Here is a 21990-nt window from a genome sequence, read left to right as displayed (position 1 = left end):
CATCACATTATCTCATTTTATTCTAATAATATACCTTTATTAAGAACAGATATCAATAACTACCTCACAGATGATAAAATCAGAGCTTAGAAAGAGGAAATTCTCCAATATTATGTAACTAGCCAGATGAGGATATAGTTGTTGAAACCAGATAAGACTTAGCATAGTGCCTGGCATTTAAACCTTCAAGAAACACGAGTCATTGCTATTATGATTTTGTCATGATTTTTACTTGTGCCCTACAAGCTCTTTCTACTGAGATGACTGAAAGATCTCATTTTCATACATATTATGTATATTATCGTTTTTTTTTTTTACTTTTTTTTTTCAACGTTTATTTATTTTTGGGACAGAGAGAGACAGAGCATGAACGGGGGAGGGGCAGAGAGAGAGGGAGACACAGAATCGGAAGCAGGCTCCAGGCTCTGAGCCATCAGCCCAGAGCCTGACGCGGGGCTCGAACTCACGGACCGCGAGATCGTGACCTGGCTGAAGTCAGACGCTTAACCGACTGCGCCACCCAGGCGCCCCTATCATTGTTTTTGTATAGACACTTGTTTTCCTATAGGCACTATTGTTTCTGAATGTGTGGGACATATAACAATTTTTTTAAATTCTCATAATCACAGATATGCCAAAGAACCTCAACTTTACATACATGTCTACCTCTGTTTAATATATGTGTAAGCTCTTCTTCATATCATTCTCTTTACAGAAAGTAGCTCATTATACTCCTTCTCTAAACACTATAAAAGTAAGTACTATTGTCATCCTCATCTTTACACATGATAAAGTGAGGGAGGCAGTGAGAAATCAAACACCTGTGAAAGGTGACACATGTGATAAGTGGCATACCTGGAGGCATACCTTAGCAGTCTGTCTCCAGAGTTCCTAAACTCAGTGTCAATGATATACTTACTGCCTCTTAAAAAGAAACTCCTAATAAACACAAGAAAAAAAGCAAAACACTATTCTTTGTACAATGATCTAGACAGTTACTTGTCAAGTGTTGGTTTTCAATCCTAGGGCTATCAAAAAAAGAAAAAAAGACAAAATGCAATCTGAAAGCAGTATACGGTTAAGGCCATATCCCCAAGTAAACTGTATAATCTCCCAAGTAAACTGTAGGAATTATAAGATGAAAAGGAAGAGTAAAAATAAATGTGGAACAGTTCTCTGCATGTAGAAGTATCTGGAGCCATAAGATAGAATCAGCATTTGAGCTTGTTTTTAGTCATTCGGAGATGTAGTAGTGCCTCACAGAGCATCTCTGCTCCATCTGCCTAGAGAAATTATCATCAGATGGACCAAAGCCTAGAAATGGAAGCACCATGACCTCTGACCAACAATCATAATTCAGTGAAATCCTATCTCACATTATTTAAAAAAAAAAAAAAGTCATGCAGGAGGTTCAAGAAGGCCCTGCTTGTATACAAACATGTTCTGTTTTCTGTGTTTACTTTTTCTTTTTTTTTTTTTTTTGTTAACAGTTCCATTGAAGTCTAATTGACAAATAAAACAAATATTTAAAGTGTACATTGTGGTGATTTGATATATGTATACATTGTGAAAGGATTCCTCCCATCTGGTTAATTGACAAATCCATTGCTATTTATATTTAACTTTTGTGTGTATGAGAACATTGAAGCTCCAGCCTCTTAGCAAATTTCAACTACAAAATACAATGTTATCAACAGTCATCATTGTGTTTTCCTTTATTTTCTTTTTGCACTAATACCAGATTTTTATTGTTCTTCAAGCAATCTGAAAACTACTACAGCTTACCAAAGTTCAAAGGTAGTAGCTATTACTGTATTTTACTTTAAATCTTCAGAACTTATTCATCTTATACCTGGTACCATTTTACCAAATTCTCCACAACTGGCACTGGCAACCACTTTAATCACCCTCTGTTTCTATGAGTTTGACTTCTTTTTTTGTTTTTAGATTCCACTTATAAGTGATACCATGCCGTACTTGTCTTTCTCTGTCTGGCTTATTTAACTTAGCATAATGCCTTCGAGGCCCATCTATGTTGTCACAAATGGCAGGACTTCCAACTTTCTAATGGCCGTGTAATACTCCATTGTGTGTGTGTGTGTGTGTGTGTGTGTGTGTGTGTGTGTATGCACCACATCTTCTTATCAATTTATCCACTGGCTGACTTTAGGTTGTTTCCACATATTAACTACTTTGACTAATGCTATGATAAACATAGGAGTGCAAATAACTCTTTGGTATCCTGTTTTCATTTCCTATGGATGACTGAAAGTAGAATTGGTGAATCATACATTAGTTCTGTTTTCTGTTTTGTTTTGTTTTTTGGAGACCTCCATACTGTTTTCCATAGTGGTTGTGCCAATTTACATTTCCACTAACAGTGCACATGGTTTTTATTTTCTCCATATCCCCACCAGCACTTGGTATCTCTGGTTTTTTTGAGGATAACCATTCTAACAAGTGTGAGTGATATCTCACTGAGTTTTGACTTACATTACCCTGATGATCAGTGATGTTGAGCACCTTTTCATGTACCTGTTGGCCATTTGTATGTCTTCTTTGGATAAGTATCCATTCAGTTCCTCTGCTCATTTTTAGTTGGATTGTTTTTGGTTTGGTTTTTGAGTTGTAGGTGTTCATTATGTATTTTGGATATCAATCTTTTAATAGATACATGACTTACAAATATTTTCTCCTTGTAAGGGAGACATTCTGTAAGAATGTCTTTATCATTGTGTTAATGGTTTTCTTTTGTGGTTTTGAAGCTTTTCAATTTGGTGCATTCCACTTGTTTAATTTTGCTTTGGTTGCCTTTGCTTTTGGCATCAAATAAAAAAAAAAATCATTGCCAAGACCTATGTCATGGAACTTACCCCATGTCCTCATCTAAGGGCTTTATGGTTTTTGGTCTCACATTCAAATCTTTAACACATTTTGAGTTGGTTTTTGTGTATGGCATAAGATTGTAGTCTAGTTTCATTCTTTTGTATGTGGCTGCCCAGTTTTCCCAAAACCATTTATTGAAGAGATTGTCCTTTCTCCATTGTATGTTCTTGGCTCCTTTGTCACAAAAAAAAATTGACCATATATACAAAAGGACTATTATGATCATTGAAATATGTGTCTGTTTTTATACCAATACGATGCTGTTTTGATTGCTACTCCCTTGTAATATAGTTTGAAATAAGGAAGTGTGATGCCTCCAGCTTTGTTCTTTCTCCAGATTGTTTTGGCTGTTTCAAGCCTTTTGTGGTTTCATGAAAATTTTAGTATTGTTTATTCTATTTCTGGGGAAAAAGCCATTGGAATTTCAAAAGGGGTTGCGCTGAATCTGTAGATTGCTTTGGGCAGTATTAAGATTGGAATAATATTAATTCTTTCAACCAACGAACACATTTATTTTTGTCTTCCTCTATTTCTTTCATCAGTGTCTTATACTTTTCAGTGTACAGTACTTTTATTTCCTTGGTGCAGTTTCTACCTAGGTATTTTAATCTTTTGATACAACTGTAATTGGGATTATTTTCTTCACTTCTCTTTTGGATAGTATATAGAAATACAACTGATTTTTGTATATGGATTTTGTATCATGCAACTTCACTCAATTCATTTACTAATTCTAACAGTTTATTGGTGGTCTTTAGGGTTTCTACATATAATATCATGCCATCTGTAAATAGAGACTGTTTTACTTTTTCCTCTACAATTTGAATGCCTTTTATTTCTTTTTCTTGCCAAATCGCTGTGGCTAGGACTTCTAGTTATCTGTTGAATAAAAGTGACAAAAGTTGGCATCCTTGTCTTTTTCCTTATTTTAGAAGTATCATGTCAGCTGTAGGCTTACTATATGTGGCTTTTTTATGTTGAGGTACATTCTCTCTGTACTCAAATTATTGGCACTGTTTCTCATGAATTGATGTTGATATTTGTCAAAAGCACTTTATGCATCTATTGAGATACCCTATGATTTTTCTCCTTCATTTTGTTAATGTGGTATGCATATCATGTTGATTGATTTGTGTATGTTGAACCATTCTTACATCCTTGGAATCAACCCCAGTTGACCATGGTGTATGAAACTTTTTTTAATTTGGTTTGCTAAAACTTTATTGGGGATGTTTATGTCTATGTTGATCAGAGATATTAGTCTGTAATTTTCTTGTGGTGTCTTTGATGTTAGTATCAGAGTAATCCTGGCCTTGTAAAATGAGTTTGGAAAAGTTCCTTCTTATTTTATTTTTTGAAAGATTTTGAGAAGGATTGGTATTAGTTCTTCTTTAATTGTTAGGTAGAATTCACCAGTGAAGGTACCTGTTTCTGGACTTTTCTGTGTTGAGAGGTTTTTGATTACTGATTCAATTTCCTTACAAGTAATTGATCTGTTTAGATTTTCATTTTCTTCCTGCTTCAGTCTTAACAGATTGTATATTTCTAGAACTTCTCTATTTCTCTTAGGCTGTGCAATTTGTCAGTGTATAATTGTTCACAGTAGTCTCTCATGACCCTTTGAATTTCTGTGGTATAGTTGTAATGCTTCCTCTTGCATATCTAATTTTATTTATTTGTTTCTTTTTTCATTTCTTCGTATGTCTTGATAAGGTTTTGTCTTTTTTTTTTTATCTTTTCCCCAAATCATATGATTTTAATCTTCATAAGTAGTTAAGACTTGCTTTGTGGCCTAACATATGATCTATCCTGAAAAATGTTCCATGTGCTCTTGAGAAGAATGTGTACTTTGCTGTTTTTAGATGTAATGTCCTATAAATGTCTGTTAAGTCCATCTGATATAATGTCTCTAAGTCCAATATATCCTTCATGATTTTGTCTGGATGATCTAGCTATTGTTGAAAGTGCAGTGCTGTAGTCCCCTAATATTGTATTTCTGCCTTCTTTCATATCTGTTAAATTTGCTTCATATACTTAGGTGCTCCTATGTTGGGTACGTATTTATAATTGTTATATCTTCTTGATTAATTGATACCTTTGTGACTACAAAATGATCATGTTTTCGTTATAGTTTGTGTCTCAAAGTCTGTTTTGTCTGATATAAATATAGCAAGCCCTGCCTTCTTTGGATTTCCATTTTCATCGAATGTGGTTTTATATTTTTTTACTTTCAGTCTATATGATCCTGTAAGGAGTGAATTTCTTACAGACAGTATATAATTGGGTCTTGTTCTTTTATCTCTTCAGCCACCCTACGTCTTTTGATTGGAGAATTTAATCTATTTACATTTAAAGTAATTATTGATAGGTATGGAGTTACTGTTGCCATTTTGTTAATTGTTTTCTGGCTTTTTGTAATACATTTGTTCCTTTCTTCTTCTCTTTGTCTCTTCCATTTTAATTTGATGATTTTCTAGAGTTGTTTGTATTGATTCCCTTTATCTTTTTTATATCTATTACAGGTTTTTACTTTGTGGTTACCATGAGGCTTATAAGACATCTTATATTTAAGCTGTAACAACTTAAGTTCCAATGCATACTAGAGCTCTATATATCTATTTCCTCTTGTTATGATGTTTTATGTTTTTGATGTCACAAATTACAACTTTTCACCTTGTTTAGCCATTAACACATTTTTGTAGTTACAGATTTTTTAATACTTTTGTCTTTTAATCTTCATACTATAAGTGATTTACCCACCACCATTACACATCATTAGAGTATTCTGAAATTAACTACATGTTTATATTTACCAGTGAGATTTATACTTTCATGCTTTCCTGTTACTTTTGTCCTTTTGTTTCAGCATGAACAAGCCCCTTTAACATTTCTTCTAAGGCTAGGCTAAGGTTGATGAACTCCGTTAGCTTTTGTAAGTATGTAAAACTCTTAATTTCTCTTTCAGTTGAGAAAGACAACTTTGCTGGGTAGAATATTTTTGGTTGGCAGATTTTTTACTTTTAGAACACTGATATATCATGCCACTTCCTTCTTGCCTGCCAACTTTCTGCTAAAAATCCACTGCCAGTCTCATGGAGGTTACCTTGCACATATCAAGTTGGTTTTCTCTTGCTGCTTTTAAAATTCTCTTCTTTAGCTTTTCATAATTTAATTACATTTCTTGATGTGGGTTTCTTGGATTCATTTATCTAGAACTCTATAAACTCTTGGATCTAGAGGCCTGTTTCTTTCCCCAGATTATGGAAGTTTTCAGCCATTATTTCTTTGTTGTTGTTGTTGTTGTTGTTGTTTTTTCAACGTTTTATTTATTTTTTTGGGGACAGAGAGACAGAGCATGAACGGGGGAGGGGCAGAGAGAGAGGGAGACACAGAATCTGAAACAGGCTCCAGGCTCTGAGCTGTCAGCACAGAGCCTGACGCAGGGCTCGAACTCACGGACCACGAGATCATGACCTGAGCCGAAGTCGGATGCTTAACCGACTGAGCCACCCAGGCGCCCCAGCCATTATTTCTTTGAACAAGCTTTCTGTTCCTTTCTCTCTCTTCTCCTTCTGGGACAACTATAACACAAATATTCATCCACTTCATGGTATCCTTTAAGTTCCTTAAAGTATCTCCATGCTTTTTCATTCTTTTCTCTCTTTGTTTCTATGTTTAGATGAATTCCATTGCCTGTCTCTGAATTCACTGATCTTTTCTTCCAGCTGATCTAGGCTTTTGAAATTTCTACAGTCACTATATTGTTTTCAGGTCTGTTGTTTCTGTTTGGTGCATGCTTATATTTTCTATCTCCTAAAATTCTCACTTTGGTAATGCATTATTCTCCTGACCTTGGTGAACATCTTTATGACTATTATTCTGAACCCTTTGTCAGACAAATCACTTCTCTCCATTCCACTAAGGTCTGTTTCTGGAGTTTTTCTTGTTCTTTTTTGGAGAACATATTCCTGTTTCTTCATTATCTTGGAGTCTCTGTGTTGATTTCTGTGCATTAGGTAAAATAGCCACCTCTCCGAGTCTTTATAGAGTGGTCTTGTGTAGGTGATGAACCTTATTGTTCAGACTGCCCTGAGCTCTTAGTTGTCTCCCAAACCTTGTGGAAGGCAAAGCTGCATTCTTTGTTCTTAGTAGCTCCCAGTAGTTGTGGGTGCCAATACCTGTCAGTGTGCAAAAGAGTAGGATCTCAGTCAGCACCTAGATATAGGCTGGTTAAAAGCTGCTTTTAAAGTCAGCAACTTTTTTTGGGGCGCCTGGGTGGCGCAGTCGGTTAAGCGTCCGACTTCAGCCAGGTCACGATCTCGCGGTCCGTGAGTTCGAGCCCCGCGTCAGGCTCTGGGCTGATGGCTCGGAGTCTGGAGCCTGTTTCCGATTCTGTGTCTCCCTCTCTCTCTGCCCCTCCCCCGTTCATGCTCTGTCTCTCTCTGTCCCAAAAATAAATAAACGTTGAAAAAAAAAAAAATTAAAAAAAAAAAAATAAAGTCAGCAACTTTTAAAGTATCCAAACAGACAGACCTCTTTCATGGAAAGACTGGAAGCTGGGCATTTTTCTCTGCTCCCTCTGCTCTGAGTCCTCAAGGGACCATCAGGTAAGAATTGCTTCCTTGTTTGCCACCGTCCTGTGGGACCCACAAATCACAAGTCCCCCTGGCCATCAGGGCCAGGAGATCAAGAGATGTGCCCTCTGGGAGACACTGGAGATCTAGAGTGTACAGGGAGATGTCATCTGCTGACCTCCCTGATCTCTGGGGAGGATGGCAGTCAGCACCTAGGTATGTCTTTTAAATTAGAAGCCTGACCCTCAGTCAGCAGCAGCAGCTTTTAAAGTACACAAATAGGCAGCTTTTAAGAAAAGACTGGAAGATGAGTGTTATCTACTCCCTCTGTGCTGAACTCTGGAGGGAAAACTACAGCAAGTCCAAGCCAGGTTGACAACTATTTCTTTGTTTGCTATAGTCTTGCGGGTCTTATGGACACAAGCCCTGTTAGCTTGCAGAGCTAGATGTTTTTTGGAGGCTCATCTAAAGATGAGTAAAAGTCTTAAAAACTGGGGTGTTAGATGTTGGATTCAAACTCTTTGCTTATGGAAAACCTGGGAGTTATGAATCCCTACCTATTGTATGTCACTATGCCTGGGGTGAAATTTATGGCTAGACTGTGTCTTACCCTTTCCTACCTGTTTCACTGTGGCTATTTTCTAATTCATCCAGTGCATAGGAGTCACTCAGTTTCTGGATTTCTTTCATGGGTAATTGTTTCATGTGTAGCTACAGATTTGGCATGTCCAAGGGAAAAGTGAGTCTAAGAGGTTCTCATATTGCCATCTTGGATGAGAGCCTCCAAATGATTCTTGTCAATATAGTCAGCAAAGTTATTCACAGATAAAATCCAAAACACCAATGCAGAATAAAAAATTCACTAAGAAAGTTAAGATATTTTAATTATCTTTTACACAAAAAAATTGACGGGTAACCTATCTGAAAAGATTCCTGGCATTAGTTCAACAGGGCTAAACATTGCTACAAAAACCATATGAAGGGAAAAAGAAGAACAATTCAAAAATATTCCAACATTTCCCAAAAAAGCTCATTAAAGTATTTTTTTCAGTTTATTTATTTTTGAGAGAGAAACAGAGAGAGTGAGTGGGGAAGGGCTGGGAGAGAGGGAGAGAGAGAATGTCAAGCAGGCTCTGCACTGTCAGCGTGGAGCCTCATGTGGGGATTGAACTCGCAAACCATGAGATCATGACCCAAGCCAAAACCAAGAGTTGGATGCTTAACTGACTGAGCCACCCAGGTGCCCTTCATTGAAATATTTTTAATAAGCTATATAAAGTGAGGAAAAACAATTTAAATGTAGTATAATGTATTTAAGTTTTGTTTTCTGTTAGATATAATAGGCATTGTGAAAAATAACTTTATCATAAGAATAGGGAGATATGGCTTTATTATTGACAACATACTTAAATACAAAAACAATTTTGCATTGACTTTCATTAGTTATGACTTAAACAGAATAAAGTCATGAACCAAAAAGATAAAATTTTTTTTTAAAGGGAAGGGGCGCCTTGGTGGCTCACTCCATTGAGCATCCGACTCTTTGATTTTGGATCAGGTCATGATCTCATGGTTTGTGGGTGGGATCGAGCCCCGTGCTGGGCTCCGTGCTCACAGTGCAGAGCTTGCTTGGGATTCTCTCTCTCCCTCTCTCTCTCTCTTTGACCCTCCCCTGCTCACAAGTGTGCATGTGCACGCACACTCTTTCTTTCTCTCTCTCAAAATAAATACATAAACTTAAAACAAAAAAACAGGTAGCCCAAAGAGTAACATTTCTCTATGGGGCAAACACAAGGGAAAAGTTCAATGTTCTCCAAACTTGAAATGCCAACAACTACTTAACTTGATCCTTGCTAATGAGCCACAATCTGGTTAAAAACAAACAAAAAAGCAACAATTCTTTGAATCACAGCTATGGTCATTCTAGATAAGGAAAATCTATTATTTACACCTGTATTTTTCGGTTTTTTTTTTATGTTTATTTATATTTGAGAGAGACAGTGCATGTGGGGGAGGGGCAAAGAGCAAGGGGGACAGAGCATCTGAAGCAGGCTCTGCACTTAAAGCAGTGAGCAGCCTGATGCAGGCCTTGAAGATCATGAAAAACCATAAGTTCATGACCTGAGCCAAAGTCGGACGCTCAACCAGCTGAGCCACCCAGATGCCCAGACCTGTATTTTTCTGTACTCTGTCTGACAAAAGTCAGTAACTGGGTTTTGTTTTGTTTCATTTTGTTTTGTTTGGTGATCTTTGTGAGGATTATCAGGACATCAGTATTCTCAGCATTTTCATAGGAGTTCACTTCAACAAACCAAATTTCTTAATGCAAAACTGTTTCTTTGATCCTTATTAGATAACTAGCTAAGAGATTTTTCTAAGCATGATGCTCTAGTGCTTTCATTACAAAACAGCATATGAATCAAAATATATTACCTTTTCCCCTCCTTCAGAAGGAAGTCAACAAACTGTCATCATGGGCAATCATAAGCTATCCTAGTCAGTTTAGAAAGCTGGCTCCTATTGTCAACAGTCTTCCAGTTTGAATGCCTGAGACTGACAACCCTAATCACATCAAACTCATTTTTAAATTTTTTTTAACGTTTTTTTATTTATTTTTGAGACAGAGAGAGACACAGCATGAACGGGGGAGGGGCAGAGAGAGGGAGACACAGAATCGGAAGCAGGCTCCAGGCTCTGAGCCATCAGCCCAGAGCCCGACGCAGGGCTCGAACTCGCGGACCGCGAGATCGTGACCTGAGCTGAAGTCGGACGCTCAACCGACTGAGCCACCCAGGCACCCCATCATTTTTAACATTTAAACACATTATCAACTTGGAAGGAATGGCCACAAAACAGACATCCCTCACTTAATGTTTATTTATTTATTCTTGAGAGAAAGAAAACATGCGCACATGCCCCCAGAGCGAGTGAGGGGCAGAGAGAGAGGGAGAGAGAATCTCGAGCAGGCTCTGCACTGAATAGTGGGAGCCTGACGTGGGGCTCAATCATACGAACATGAGATCATGACCTAAGCTGAAATCAAGAGTCAGACACTTAACTGACTGAGCCACTCAGGTGCCCCTGTATATCCCTTATTTAGTTATCACTTAGAAATCACAAGAAGAAAACAATCGTCTGCATATTTGTGGAGTTGCTTCAGTCATTAGCAAAAACTCTGTGTCCTCAACTTCTCCGAATGCTCCTTTCATCTTCTTACTCTTCCCCTGAGGGCTCCCTGGCTGTGATCTTGAATGCAACTGCCATCTCTCCTCTCCTTTCCACACAACAGACATGGAGGGCATCCTGCCCTCCTGTGTCTCCTGGGATGTCCACACAACAGACATCCCAGGAAGGGATGGTCTTGCTCTTTACAGAGGCTTCCAATTTTACACCTTCCCTTCTACTACAGCTGTGATGCATAGAGGGAGAGGAACAGCCCATCCCTAATTGTTTTGATGCTATTGTAAATGAGATCATCTTTTTAATTTATTTTTCTGCTAATTAGTTGCTACTGTACATACAGATCTGCTATTGATTTCTGTATGTTAATTTCACATCCTGCTATTTACTGAATTCGTTGATTAGATATAAGAGTTTTTCAATGGGAGTCTTTCGAGTTTTCTATATATAGAATCATGATGAAAAAAACTGCAGACAACACAAATATATGAAAAGATATCCCATGTTCATGGATTGGAAGAATTAATATTGTTAAATGTCCACAACTACCTAAAGCCATCTATAGATTCAATGCAATCCCTATCAAGATTCCAATGGCATTTTCACAGAAATAGAGCAATCCTATAATTTGTGTGGAACCACAAAAATCCCAAATACCCAAAGCAATCCTGAGAAAGAACAACGAAGTGGGAGACATCACACATGCTGATTTCAAGCTATACAATAAAGCTATACCAATCAAGTAAAAACAAACATATAGACCAATGGAACAGAATACAAAGCCTAAAAATAAACCCATGTATACACAGTCAACTAAAATTTGATAAGGGAGCAAGGATACCCAAAGAAGAAAAGACAGTATCTTCAATAAATGGTGCTGGGAAAATTGGACATTTACATGTAAAACAATGAAACTAGACCTCTATTCTTATAATACTCACAAAAATTAACTCAAAGTGGATTAAAAACTTAACCCATAAAACCACAAAACTTAATAAGAAAACAGGAAAAAAGTGGCTTGACATGGGTGTTGGCAATAATTTTTTTTGGATATGACACTTAACCCACAAGGAATAAAAAAACAAGTGGGACTACAAAAAACTAAAAGCTTCTGCACAGCAAAAGAAATAATCAAAATAAAAAGGCAGCCTACAGAATAAGAGAAAATGTTTGCAAATCACATACCTGATAAGCAGTTAATATATAAAATATTCAAAGGAATTTGTACAACTCAATAACAAAACACACGCGCAAATAATCCAATTTTTAAAATGGGCAAAGAACCTGAATAGACATTTTTTTAAGGAAGATATTTAAATGATCAACAGGTATAAGAAAAAGTGTTCAACATCACTAATCTTTATGAAAATGCAAATCAAACCACAATGAGGTATCACCTCACACTTGTTAGAATGACTATTATCACAAAGCCAAGAGATAACAAATTCTTGTTAAGATATGGAGAAAAAGAAACTCTTGTGCACTGCTGGTGGGAATGTGAGTTGGTTCAGTCACTACAGAAAACAGTACAGTGGTTCCTCAAAAAATTAAAAATGGAACTACTGTATGATCCAGCAATTCCACTGCTGAATATATATCTGAAGGAAATGAAATCACTATGTTGAAGAGGTCTGCACCCCCATGTTCATTGCATCATTATTTACAATAGGCAAAACATGAAAACAACCTGAGTCCACTGACAGATGAGTAAAGAAAATGTGGTGTGTGTGTATGTGTGTATGTGTGTGTGTTGTATACATACACACATACACACATACACACACAGGAATATTATTCAGCCACTGTAAAGAAGGGACTCCTGTCATTTGTGACAACATAGGTGGACCTTGAGGGAATTATGTTAAGTTAAATAAGTCAGACAGTGAAAGACACTGTATGATCTCACTTATATGTGGAATTCTGACAAACAACAACAACAACAACAAAAACAACACAAGCTCACAGAGAAAAAGATCAGAATTGTGGTAACCAGAGGTGGCAATGGGGGGGTGGAACTGGAGGAAAGTGGTCAAAGAGTACAAATTTCAGTTATAAGATAAGTAAGTAATGGACATGTAATGTACAACATAAGGAGGACGATGGTTAATTAACACTGCTGTATGGTATATCTGAAAACTGGTAAGAGAGTAGATCCTAAAAGATCTTATCACAAGGAAAAAAACCTTTTTTTTTTTCTTTTTTTCTTGGTATCTGCATGAGGTGATGATGGTCATTTCACAATATATGTAAGTCAAGACATTACGCTATACACCTTAAACAGTGCTTTATATCATTTATATTTTCATAAAACTAAAAGAAAAAAACACAATAAATGTAAAAGTAAAAAAAATTATTACTACTAAAATGCAGACCAACATTCTACTTTTAAAAAGTAATGGCGGGGCGGGGCCTGGGTGGCTCAGTCGGTTAAGCGTCCGACTTCAGCTCAGGTCATGATCTCGTGGTTTGTGAGCACAAGCCCTGTGTCGGGCTCTGTGCTGACAGCTCAGAGCCCGGAGCCTGCTTCGGATTCTGTGTCTCTGTCTCTCTCTGCCCCTCCCCCACTTGTGCCCTGTCTCTATCAAAAATAAATAAAATGTAAAAAAATTTTTTTTAATTGTTTAAAAAAAAGTAATGGGGGATGGGTGACACAAAATGAACAAGTGATAGAACTAACCACACAAAATAGACACCTTCATGCATTCTTGCCAAATACATCTACACACATATAAAAGAATTCAATGCCAAACAGAAAGTGGAAAAAACAACTTCAAGTTTTGTTTGAAAGTATAGAAGCAAAACAATAATAAAAACTCAGACCCTAGTATATCAACTGTACAAAAAATGTATACGGTCAATTTACAACAGAGAAAGTAAGAGGCTAACAATTCCCTCCCACAGGGATGGGGAGGGGGGGAGCCTCAGGATATTCTCACCAAGAAAACAAAACAAAACCATCTGATCCCCTGTATCACCCTCTTGCCTCATCCCAGGCAATGTCAGCTCCACAAAATGTCCTTCCCCACACCTCATGACTAGTCTTGATCCTTTTCTGCTTTCTTTTCTGCTTGTCTTTGACATAAAATTTGTCTCCTTTTGACATTACTTCCACTTTACTTCTTGGGCTCTCATCATACATCCTCCTAACACAGGACACACAACAGTGCTCAGCACATAGTAGGCCCTCAGTAGGGTTGGGGACATGGCTTTCTGTAATTACATGGCATTAACTTCAAAAACAAGGACATTCAAATCCCTCCAACTGTCTTCCTTTCCTGTTCTTTCCAGAGACTATTAAACCACCACCATTTTCTTTTGAGGCTTTAACACACCCACTCTGGGCATAAGACCTTCTGAGTTATTTTGTGTTATAAACATAACATAATATATATGGTGAATAAGCATCAATAAACTCACCATGTTACATCCATCCCAGTAGACTCTGTCACATCCTTATGCTCCTCCCTCTACTCCTATGCTTAAGACAGGACTCTCCTCCCCAGCCTTCCCTCCCCTACTTCCTTTTCCTAGACACTGACAGAGCAATTATTTCCAACCACTCTGTCTCTACTGGGTCCTCCCCATTATTTTCTAAATAGGCCTCCCCTTTCATCTGATGTCTCTTTGGACCCAAGATCCCTTTCAAGCCACTAGCAGCTAATCTCCACATTTGACCTCTCACCTCAAGTCCCCATCCTAGAAGTCACAGCACTGTCCCCACTCCTATGCCATTGGGTTCTCAATATGCATCACATCCTCTGCCTCATTATTTAAACATTTCCTAAACGTATCCAAAACCTGTGCTTTTCATTGCCATGTTTACTCTTTCTACCGAAACTCCTTTTTCCTTGAATCTCTCTACTAAATTTACTTTTGTGGCACTGCTTCCCACAAGTTCTCACTTTCATTGAAATTTTACTTTCATTGTTTTGTTCTAATTTAAAACACAAAGAGACCATGTATTACACACGGTTGGTACATGGCTCTCATAAGGCACATCCTGAGCCCTTTTCCATGCCCTGCTCCACCTACTATGGCCTGGCCTTTGTGGTTCTCCATACACATACCAGCTGGTTTCTTATCTGCATCTTTGCTCTCTTGTACATCTTTGCATTTGCAAGTGTTCCTTTGGATAATCTCTGTAACTGTACTTGTAAAAGTAATTTGAATATATTTATTTGTTTTCCTCTTTATAACTTTTTCAAAAACAGAAATAGTCATTTACTTGTCTTAATTGTCTAAGTATCTGGAACACTGATGCTCAATAAAATTTGATAAACTCTAACAACCCATCCCACTAAGGAAAGCAGTCATGTAAGCTGTTAGGACTGAAACAGTAAATGCTTGACTTAGATAAACAGTTCCCTAACTCATCTCCAGAAATTAGAACTTCTATAATTGCTTATTGAACTTAGAGTTCTATTCTGCCAATTTTCCTCTCCAAGTAAACAAGTTAAGTATGTTTAAGTTAACCTTTTAGGTATTTGGATTTTTAAAAATTTTATTTATTTATTTTGAGAGAAAGAGCGAGACAGCGAGAGAGCAAGAGAGGGAGAGAGAGAGAGAGAGAGAGAGAGAGAGCGAGCAGGGGAGGGGCAGAGAGAGAAGGGAAGAGAGAGAGAAACCCAAGCAGGCTCTGCACTACCAGCACGGAGCGCGATGCAGGGATCAAGCCCATGAACCAAGACCTCAGCTGAAACCAAGAGCTGGACCTTAACCAACCAAGCTACCCAAGTGCCCCAGGGATTAGATTTTTAAAGAAATATAACAACTTTCTAAACAAGTATTTAAAGAGATGTAATTTAACCTTAGAAGCTTCATCCTTGCTGATGGTCCTGGAGTCCTGGGAAACGTCTGCTTCTGGGGCGTGTACAAAATGGTCTCTGCAGATTTCACCTTCCGCCTTATTGGTCTCTCCATCACCTCTCTGACATCAGTTCCAAAATCCATGTGGTTTTTGGGAGAGGATTCTGAATCAATGAACAAGGCATTCTCTGCGTCATCTTCCTTTTCACTATCTGATGAATATTCCAAAATTTCTGTAGAACTTCTCTGAAAAAAAATTAAGAGAAATGCAATTACATTTGGAGAAGTCTTTATTCAAGTCCATATTTACATACATCTGTTATTCCATTCTCTTCTGTTTATATGCTTTGATATAACTTTGTAAATACAGTTATTTGTAGGTTAAACTTTTATTTTGACATGAGTTCCAAAGTAAAAAAAGCCATATACACAAAGACAAGAGAGTGTTAAGCCAGTTGTAAGCCAGATATTATCTCATAAAATCCACCAATTTCAGTGCAAGTATTTCAATCTTCCTTTGGTAAACTAAAAGAAATGTGCCCCATATACAGTGAGTCTCAAAAACTGAACTAGTAAATGGCTGATGATAGTCACTGTAATCTAACATCTACTGGAATAAAGTATTTTTTGGATTTTGAAATTTAATGTGAGATATAATGCTATTTGTAACAAACCAAATACAAAGAAAAGTGCCTCTTCAGGTGTAAGCTTACCAAAGGATTCTCCAAGGATAAAGACAAAAACTTGACTTTTCCAGCACAATTCCATTATAATATTTTCAAGAGACGAGTTTGAAATGGCTAATAACTGTACTTTTTAAGAATATGAGTTATTGCCACTTTTTCCTACCATTTCCTAAAATGTTTTTTATTTTCTCCTACTCAGAATTCTAATTACAATTTTTTTTGAAAACTGGATTATAAAAAAAAAATAAAATGCTTTTGCAGTGTCTCCCCACCCCTCCCCACCCCCCGCCAAAAGAAAGGAAAACTGGATTAAAAAACAGTAGATCGGATCACATAGCCAATCCTGGAGAGAATCAAAACTTTTTCTATGATGACTTCTGTCTTTGCCTAGACACACACTAAAATATTTAAGTGTGGTATGTATTTTATTTTCCCAGTACTTGGTTGTACAGGTCAGTCCTGTTTTGTTCTAATGATAGCAATAACTTATCCTTTGACATTCTAATTTTCCAGTGTATTAGTAACATTTTCTAACGGAATACTCATACAAAATTTTAAATTTCTTAAATGTAAACAGTACATTCAGTTGAAATGGATCTTCTGTACCTGGTCAGTTTGTAGTGTAGGCATAGGATCTCTCATGAGGAGCCCTATTTTGACAGATCAACAAGGACTGTGTCCCTAGCACTATAGGAGACACTTGGCTAAAGAGAGTGAAGAGAATACAAGTACACGAGGGTTACTATCGATGGTTACAAATGCATGCATGTGTGAGTGTGCAGGGTGGCGCTAGAATGTTCATCATTTGCTAATCTATGTAAAACAAAAAGTTTATTACATTTGGCCTTTTATGAAGATTTTATACCTAAATCCTTATTTAACAGCTTAAAAAGGATATCATTCATCCATACACCTCCAAAAACCTGCCTGGGTAGTCACCTGTTCCTAGATACATTTAAAATAAGAGAAGTAAATGAAAAAAACTTCTCAAACATAGAGCTTAGTCCTTTTCACAATCTCAGTTGCATGCTTAAATTACTGCAGGTAGCTGATAACCCATTAATAAGCACTAGTCACATGTTTTCCCAACAACACACATTCTGAATATATATTAACAGGAGGCTACAAAAAAGAACCAAAGCAGTTTAGACTGAAAAGTAAGTTGCTTTACACTAAAACTTTGCATACATTACTTGAGAACTCCAAACTCAATTCATCTTTTTGCTATGAAAAGTCTTCTAGTACCCTCAAGTTTTACACTTCATCCTAGAGCAGGGCTTCTCAACCTCAGCACTACTGCCATTTTGGGCTGGATAATGTGTGGGGGCTCTTTTGTCCCCTGTAGAGCTGGTTAGCAGCATCCCTAGCCTCTACCCACTAGATGAGAGCAGCACGGTCCCACCAGTCATAACTATCAAAAATGTCTCGAGACATCACCAATGTCCCCTGGGAGACAAAATCACCCCCAATTATGAACCACTATCCTAGAAAAATGTCAGCGAATAACCAACCACATTTGGCCTGTGCTGGAGACTCACATGCAGAAGTGAAGGCAACACGGCGATTCACGGGGAGGGAGGGTCAAAATGAAATGAAATAGTACCCCCTTCTCTGTGGGGAAACATTCCAAGACCCTCAGTGGATGCCTGAAACCGTGGATAGTACCGAATCGTACACAGACTATACTTTTTCACATACACGCATACCAGTAATAAAGCTTAATTTATAAATTAGGCACAGTAAGAGATCAATAACAGTAACCAGTAATAAAATACAATTATAATATATTATAATAAGATTTATGTGAATGTGGTCTTTCTCTCAAACTCTTACTGTACTGTACTCACCTTTCTTCTTATGATGATGTGAGACGATAAAATGACTACTTAACGAGGTGAAGTGAGGTACATGATGTTGGCCTGTGAATGTAGCATTAGGCTACTAATGACCTTCTGATGATAAGGCAGAAAGAGTATCATCTGCTTTCAGACTGTGGTTGACCATGGGTAATCAACCACGGAAAATAAAACCACAGACAAGAGGGACTACTATAGGTATAAAACAACGTGCTAGAAGTATTGCAACCAAAGTACTGCTCAGGCTCCATGGGGAACACGTAAGAGTAACAAAAAATGCAGGGAGGGCACAGGGAGAAGGGAAGAAGAGCCATCACCTAAAGCTGAATGCTAAGTGTAAGTTAATCAGGCAGAGAGAAGAGCAAGCATGTTCCAGGGAAAAGGAACAGGAGGAGCACTAAGAGGAGGCCAGAGAGAACACAGCACATGCAGGAAAACCTACAAGCAGCAGTAAGAGAAAAGGTTGCATGAGAACCGTGCAAACCATAGCAGGGCATCTGGCTTTAATCTGAGGTCGTGAGGGAACCACTGGCAGTTTCCACAAGGACTAACAAAATCAGATGTTAATATGGAATGATTATCCAAACCACATTCTGAATAACAGACTCTAATATGGGAGAGGGAAGGTACTAAAGCCTGCCAGTGGGAAAGCAGCTAGCTAGAGGGTCTTCATAATCAAAGCAGAAAACAGAGGATGTGAGTGGGAGTAAGAACAGGAGAGGTGCACTTGAAAGAAAATGAGGGCAGAGATGTAACTGTACTTGAGGATTCTCACACGTGAAAAATCAAAGTGAAGGCAGACTCAAAGAAGACCCCAAGCATGTGTTTGGGCAACAAAAAAAATGTGCTCACCCAGAAAGGGATTTGAGGAAATAATCTAGAGAGGGGTAGCTGCTAATATAATTTGGTTTTGATATGTTAAGGTTGTGATGTCTATGGAATAGCTGAGGTAAAATTGACCAATAGGCAGTTGTCTTTACGGGTCTGGAGTTTTAATAAAGTCATGTGGGATTCAAGAATCATCAAAATAGAAACTGAATGAAAGTATGTGAGTTGGAAAAGACTGTCGCTGGAAATTCTGTAAAAGTGAGAAGAGAAGGTCCAGGCTGGAACTGTGGGAATATTATCAACATTTAAGCTGAACTCAGATGAAAAGAGACAGAAAAGGGTTTGGGATTTGAGAAAAAAGTGATTGCACAGATATAAGAAACCTATGGGACCTTGGAAATTGTGTGCTATGAAGAATAAATGGGGAAAAATGGTCCAGTCTCTTTGGAAGACCGTTGGAGATTTCTTACTAAATATATTCTTACCATACAACCCCACAATCACACTCCTTGGTATTTATCCACAGGAGCTGTAAACTTATGTCCATGTAAACACCTGCACACAGATATTTAGAGCAATTAATTACTCACAACTGCCAAAATATGGAAGCAACTAAGATGTACTTCAGTAAGTGAATGAATAAACTGTGGTACATTCACATAATGAAATATTAGTCAGCACTGTAGGTAAGTAAGCTATCAACCCATGAAAAAACACAGAAGAACATTAAATGCATATGACTAAGTAAAAGAAGCCAACCAAAAAATGTTATATAGTGTATGATTCCAACTATATTACATTCTGGAAAAAACAAAACTATGGAGACTACAAAAAGATCATTGGTTGCCAGTGGTTATGGGCAGGGGCAGATGAATAGGCAGAGCAAAGAGTAATCTTAGACAATGAAAATACTCTGTATGATATTATAATGATGGATATATGTCATTATGCATTTGTCCAAACCCACAGAATGGACAACACCAAGAGTAAACTTTAACGTAAACTATGGACTTTAAGTGATTATGATAAATCAATGCAGGTTCAACAATTGTAACAAATGTACCATTCCAGTAAGCAATGTTGATAATGGGGGAGGCTATAAACGTGTCAGGGCAAGAGGTATATGGCAAATCTCTAAACCTTCCTCTCAATTTTAATGTAAACCTAAAACTGCTCTAAAAATGTAAGTCAAAAACCAACAAAAAAAGGAATAAATGGAAGGTGAGGTGAAAATAGGAGACCTGAAAATTCTTCCAGGAAGCTTGGAAATGCATATTTTAATTGCTTTCAAAGATAGAAAGGACAGCATAAAAAGACACATTTGCTCAAGTATGCACAACTTGTATGACAAAATTGAAGTTAAATAATTAAAAGTGTACTCCAGACTCTAGTCTATCCTCCAACCACAGCCACAAAATTTAAATGAATTTCCTCAAGGAAGAATTTAATAGCAGTAAGATTGGTAAGATTTAGTAGAAGTTTAGGTAGTACTTCAGAATTTCTTGGCATCAATCCATGACAATCAATTTTAAGTAGTTTTGGTTTAGGCAGTCACAAATTTAATGAGAACTAGCGATATGTAAGAATACATTGAAAGCCTACTACCCACATGCTCCCTAAGCTGCTAAAGCTAATTCAAGGAAATTTTCAAGTCTGTCCTTGCTTTTGCATATTTGCAAATCAATTTCAAAACAGAAATAAGTAAAAGCCAAACTAAAAATTATAAAGCAATATATGGATAATTCCAGACTCATTGGGCATATAGCAGATATATGAGTGGAAAAGAAAGATCACTTGGGGTAGCACAGCTTAGAAAATCTTTAACCAATAAAAGCAGGATTTGACCCCAACACTGTCTCTGCCTCAGCCCTGTCCCTCACTAGCTGATTACCCTAGGCAAGGTACTTTTACTTTTACTAATCTATAAGTTGGAGATATAATAATGCTTAACACATTAAGCATTTAGTTAATGTTAGCTATTATTTTTAGCCTTTCCAGTAATTAATTCAAGAATTTGTTTTAAATTTTATGTTTTTAAGCTTGCATTTATTTTCACATAAAGTTTTTTTCCTTGATTTGTAAGAGGATCTGTATATAAAGGACAATGAGGAACACAACAAATGTCTTTAGCAGCCAATCAAACACACAAGCAATGCCTTAACCAGCAGAACAATTCATATATTCTTCATGTAGGCATTTCTGAGAGAAAACAAAAAAGGAATAACACCTTTAGGAAAAGATAAACAGAAACTTTAACTTTAGCATATCATATTTTGAGCTCTCTTGAGCTGATAATCCCTGAAGAATGTGTACAAAGTCTCTTCACAAGGACACAGAGAGGAAATACAACGCCCCAGACACCACCTGTTTTGGCCCAAGCCTATCAGTAAGGAACACATATTCTTTCAGAAAGGATGGTGTGTGCATGTACACACATGTGCATGTGGGTGTGTGCATGCACATGTGTGCAGAGGTGTATGTGTGCATGCACTGGGAGAAGGGGAAAAGACAAAGTTAGGTCGGAAGAGCCTGCAGTTCATAAGCTTGTTTACATTTCATCTTTATATTACAGAATTGGATTAATGGGAAGGAAGAGCTATGAGTTTTAGAACAAGAAAGATGATTATGAATTGCACCTCAGCTATTTGTTTTGTGACTTTGGATAAGTATCTTCATAGACTCTCCCATTTCTCAGTTTAAGCTTCCAAAAATGAAAAATTCTTTTAGAAATATTAAAAGAATTAATGATAATGGCTATTGATGGGGTACCTGGGTGGCTCAGTAGGTTGAGTGTCCGACTTCGGCCCAGGTCATGATCTCACAGTTCGTGAGTTCAAGCCCCACATCAGGCTCTGTGCTGACAGCTCGCAGCCTGGAGCTTGCTTGCATTCTGTGTCTCCCTGTCTCTCTGGCCCTCCCCAGCTCATGGTCACACTCTATCTCTGTCAAAAATAAATAAACTTAAAAAAAAAAAAAAAGACACTGGCAAATCTCTAAATGTACAAAAGTATTAAAAAGATATAAAAATACATACACTAATCACCCTATCACCCTATGTCAATATTAAAAGGATACAAATTTACCTTCACAGTTTCTTTTAAATGATGCAACTTAAATTTTATGTATCTCTTTCTGCTCCTCTTTTCTTCCTTCCTATAGATATCTCTCTCCTGC

At 37.4% G+C, this 21990-nt stretch overlaps 1 protein-coding gene across 2 annotated transcripts in view; it reads right to left on the bottom strand.

Annotated features, from left to right (window-relative positions):
* Nucleotides 1-21990, bottom strand: part of SPIDR (scaffold protein involved in DNA repair) — a 501036-nt gene that overhangs the window by 310270 nt on the left and 168776 nt on the right. For both annotated transcript variants that reach the window (XM_047073908.1, XM_047073910.1), the window contains exon 6: nucleotides 15448-15692. In XM_047073908.1, coding sequence (XP_046929864.1) covers nucleotides 15448-15692 — 245 coding nt within the window. The remainder of the gene's footprint in view (nucleotides 1-15447; nucleotides 15693-21990) is intronic.

Source organism: Lynx rufus, unplaced genomic scaffold (assembly GCF_022079265.1).
Source record: "Lynx rufus isolate CCGP_SWC_20201006 ecotype Redwood Valley unplaced genomic scaffold, mLynRuf1.p SCAF_12, whole genome shotgun sequence".
Lineage (NCBI taxonomy): Eukaryota > Metazoa > Chordata > Mammalia > Carnivora > Felidae > Lynx > Lynx rufus.
Note: the sequence above shows the minus strand (reverse complement) of the source record. Positions and strands in the feature narration are given on the sequence as shown.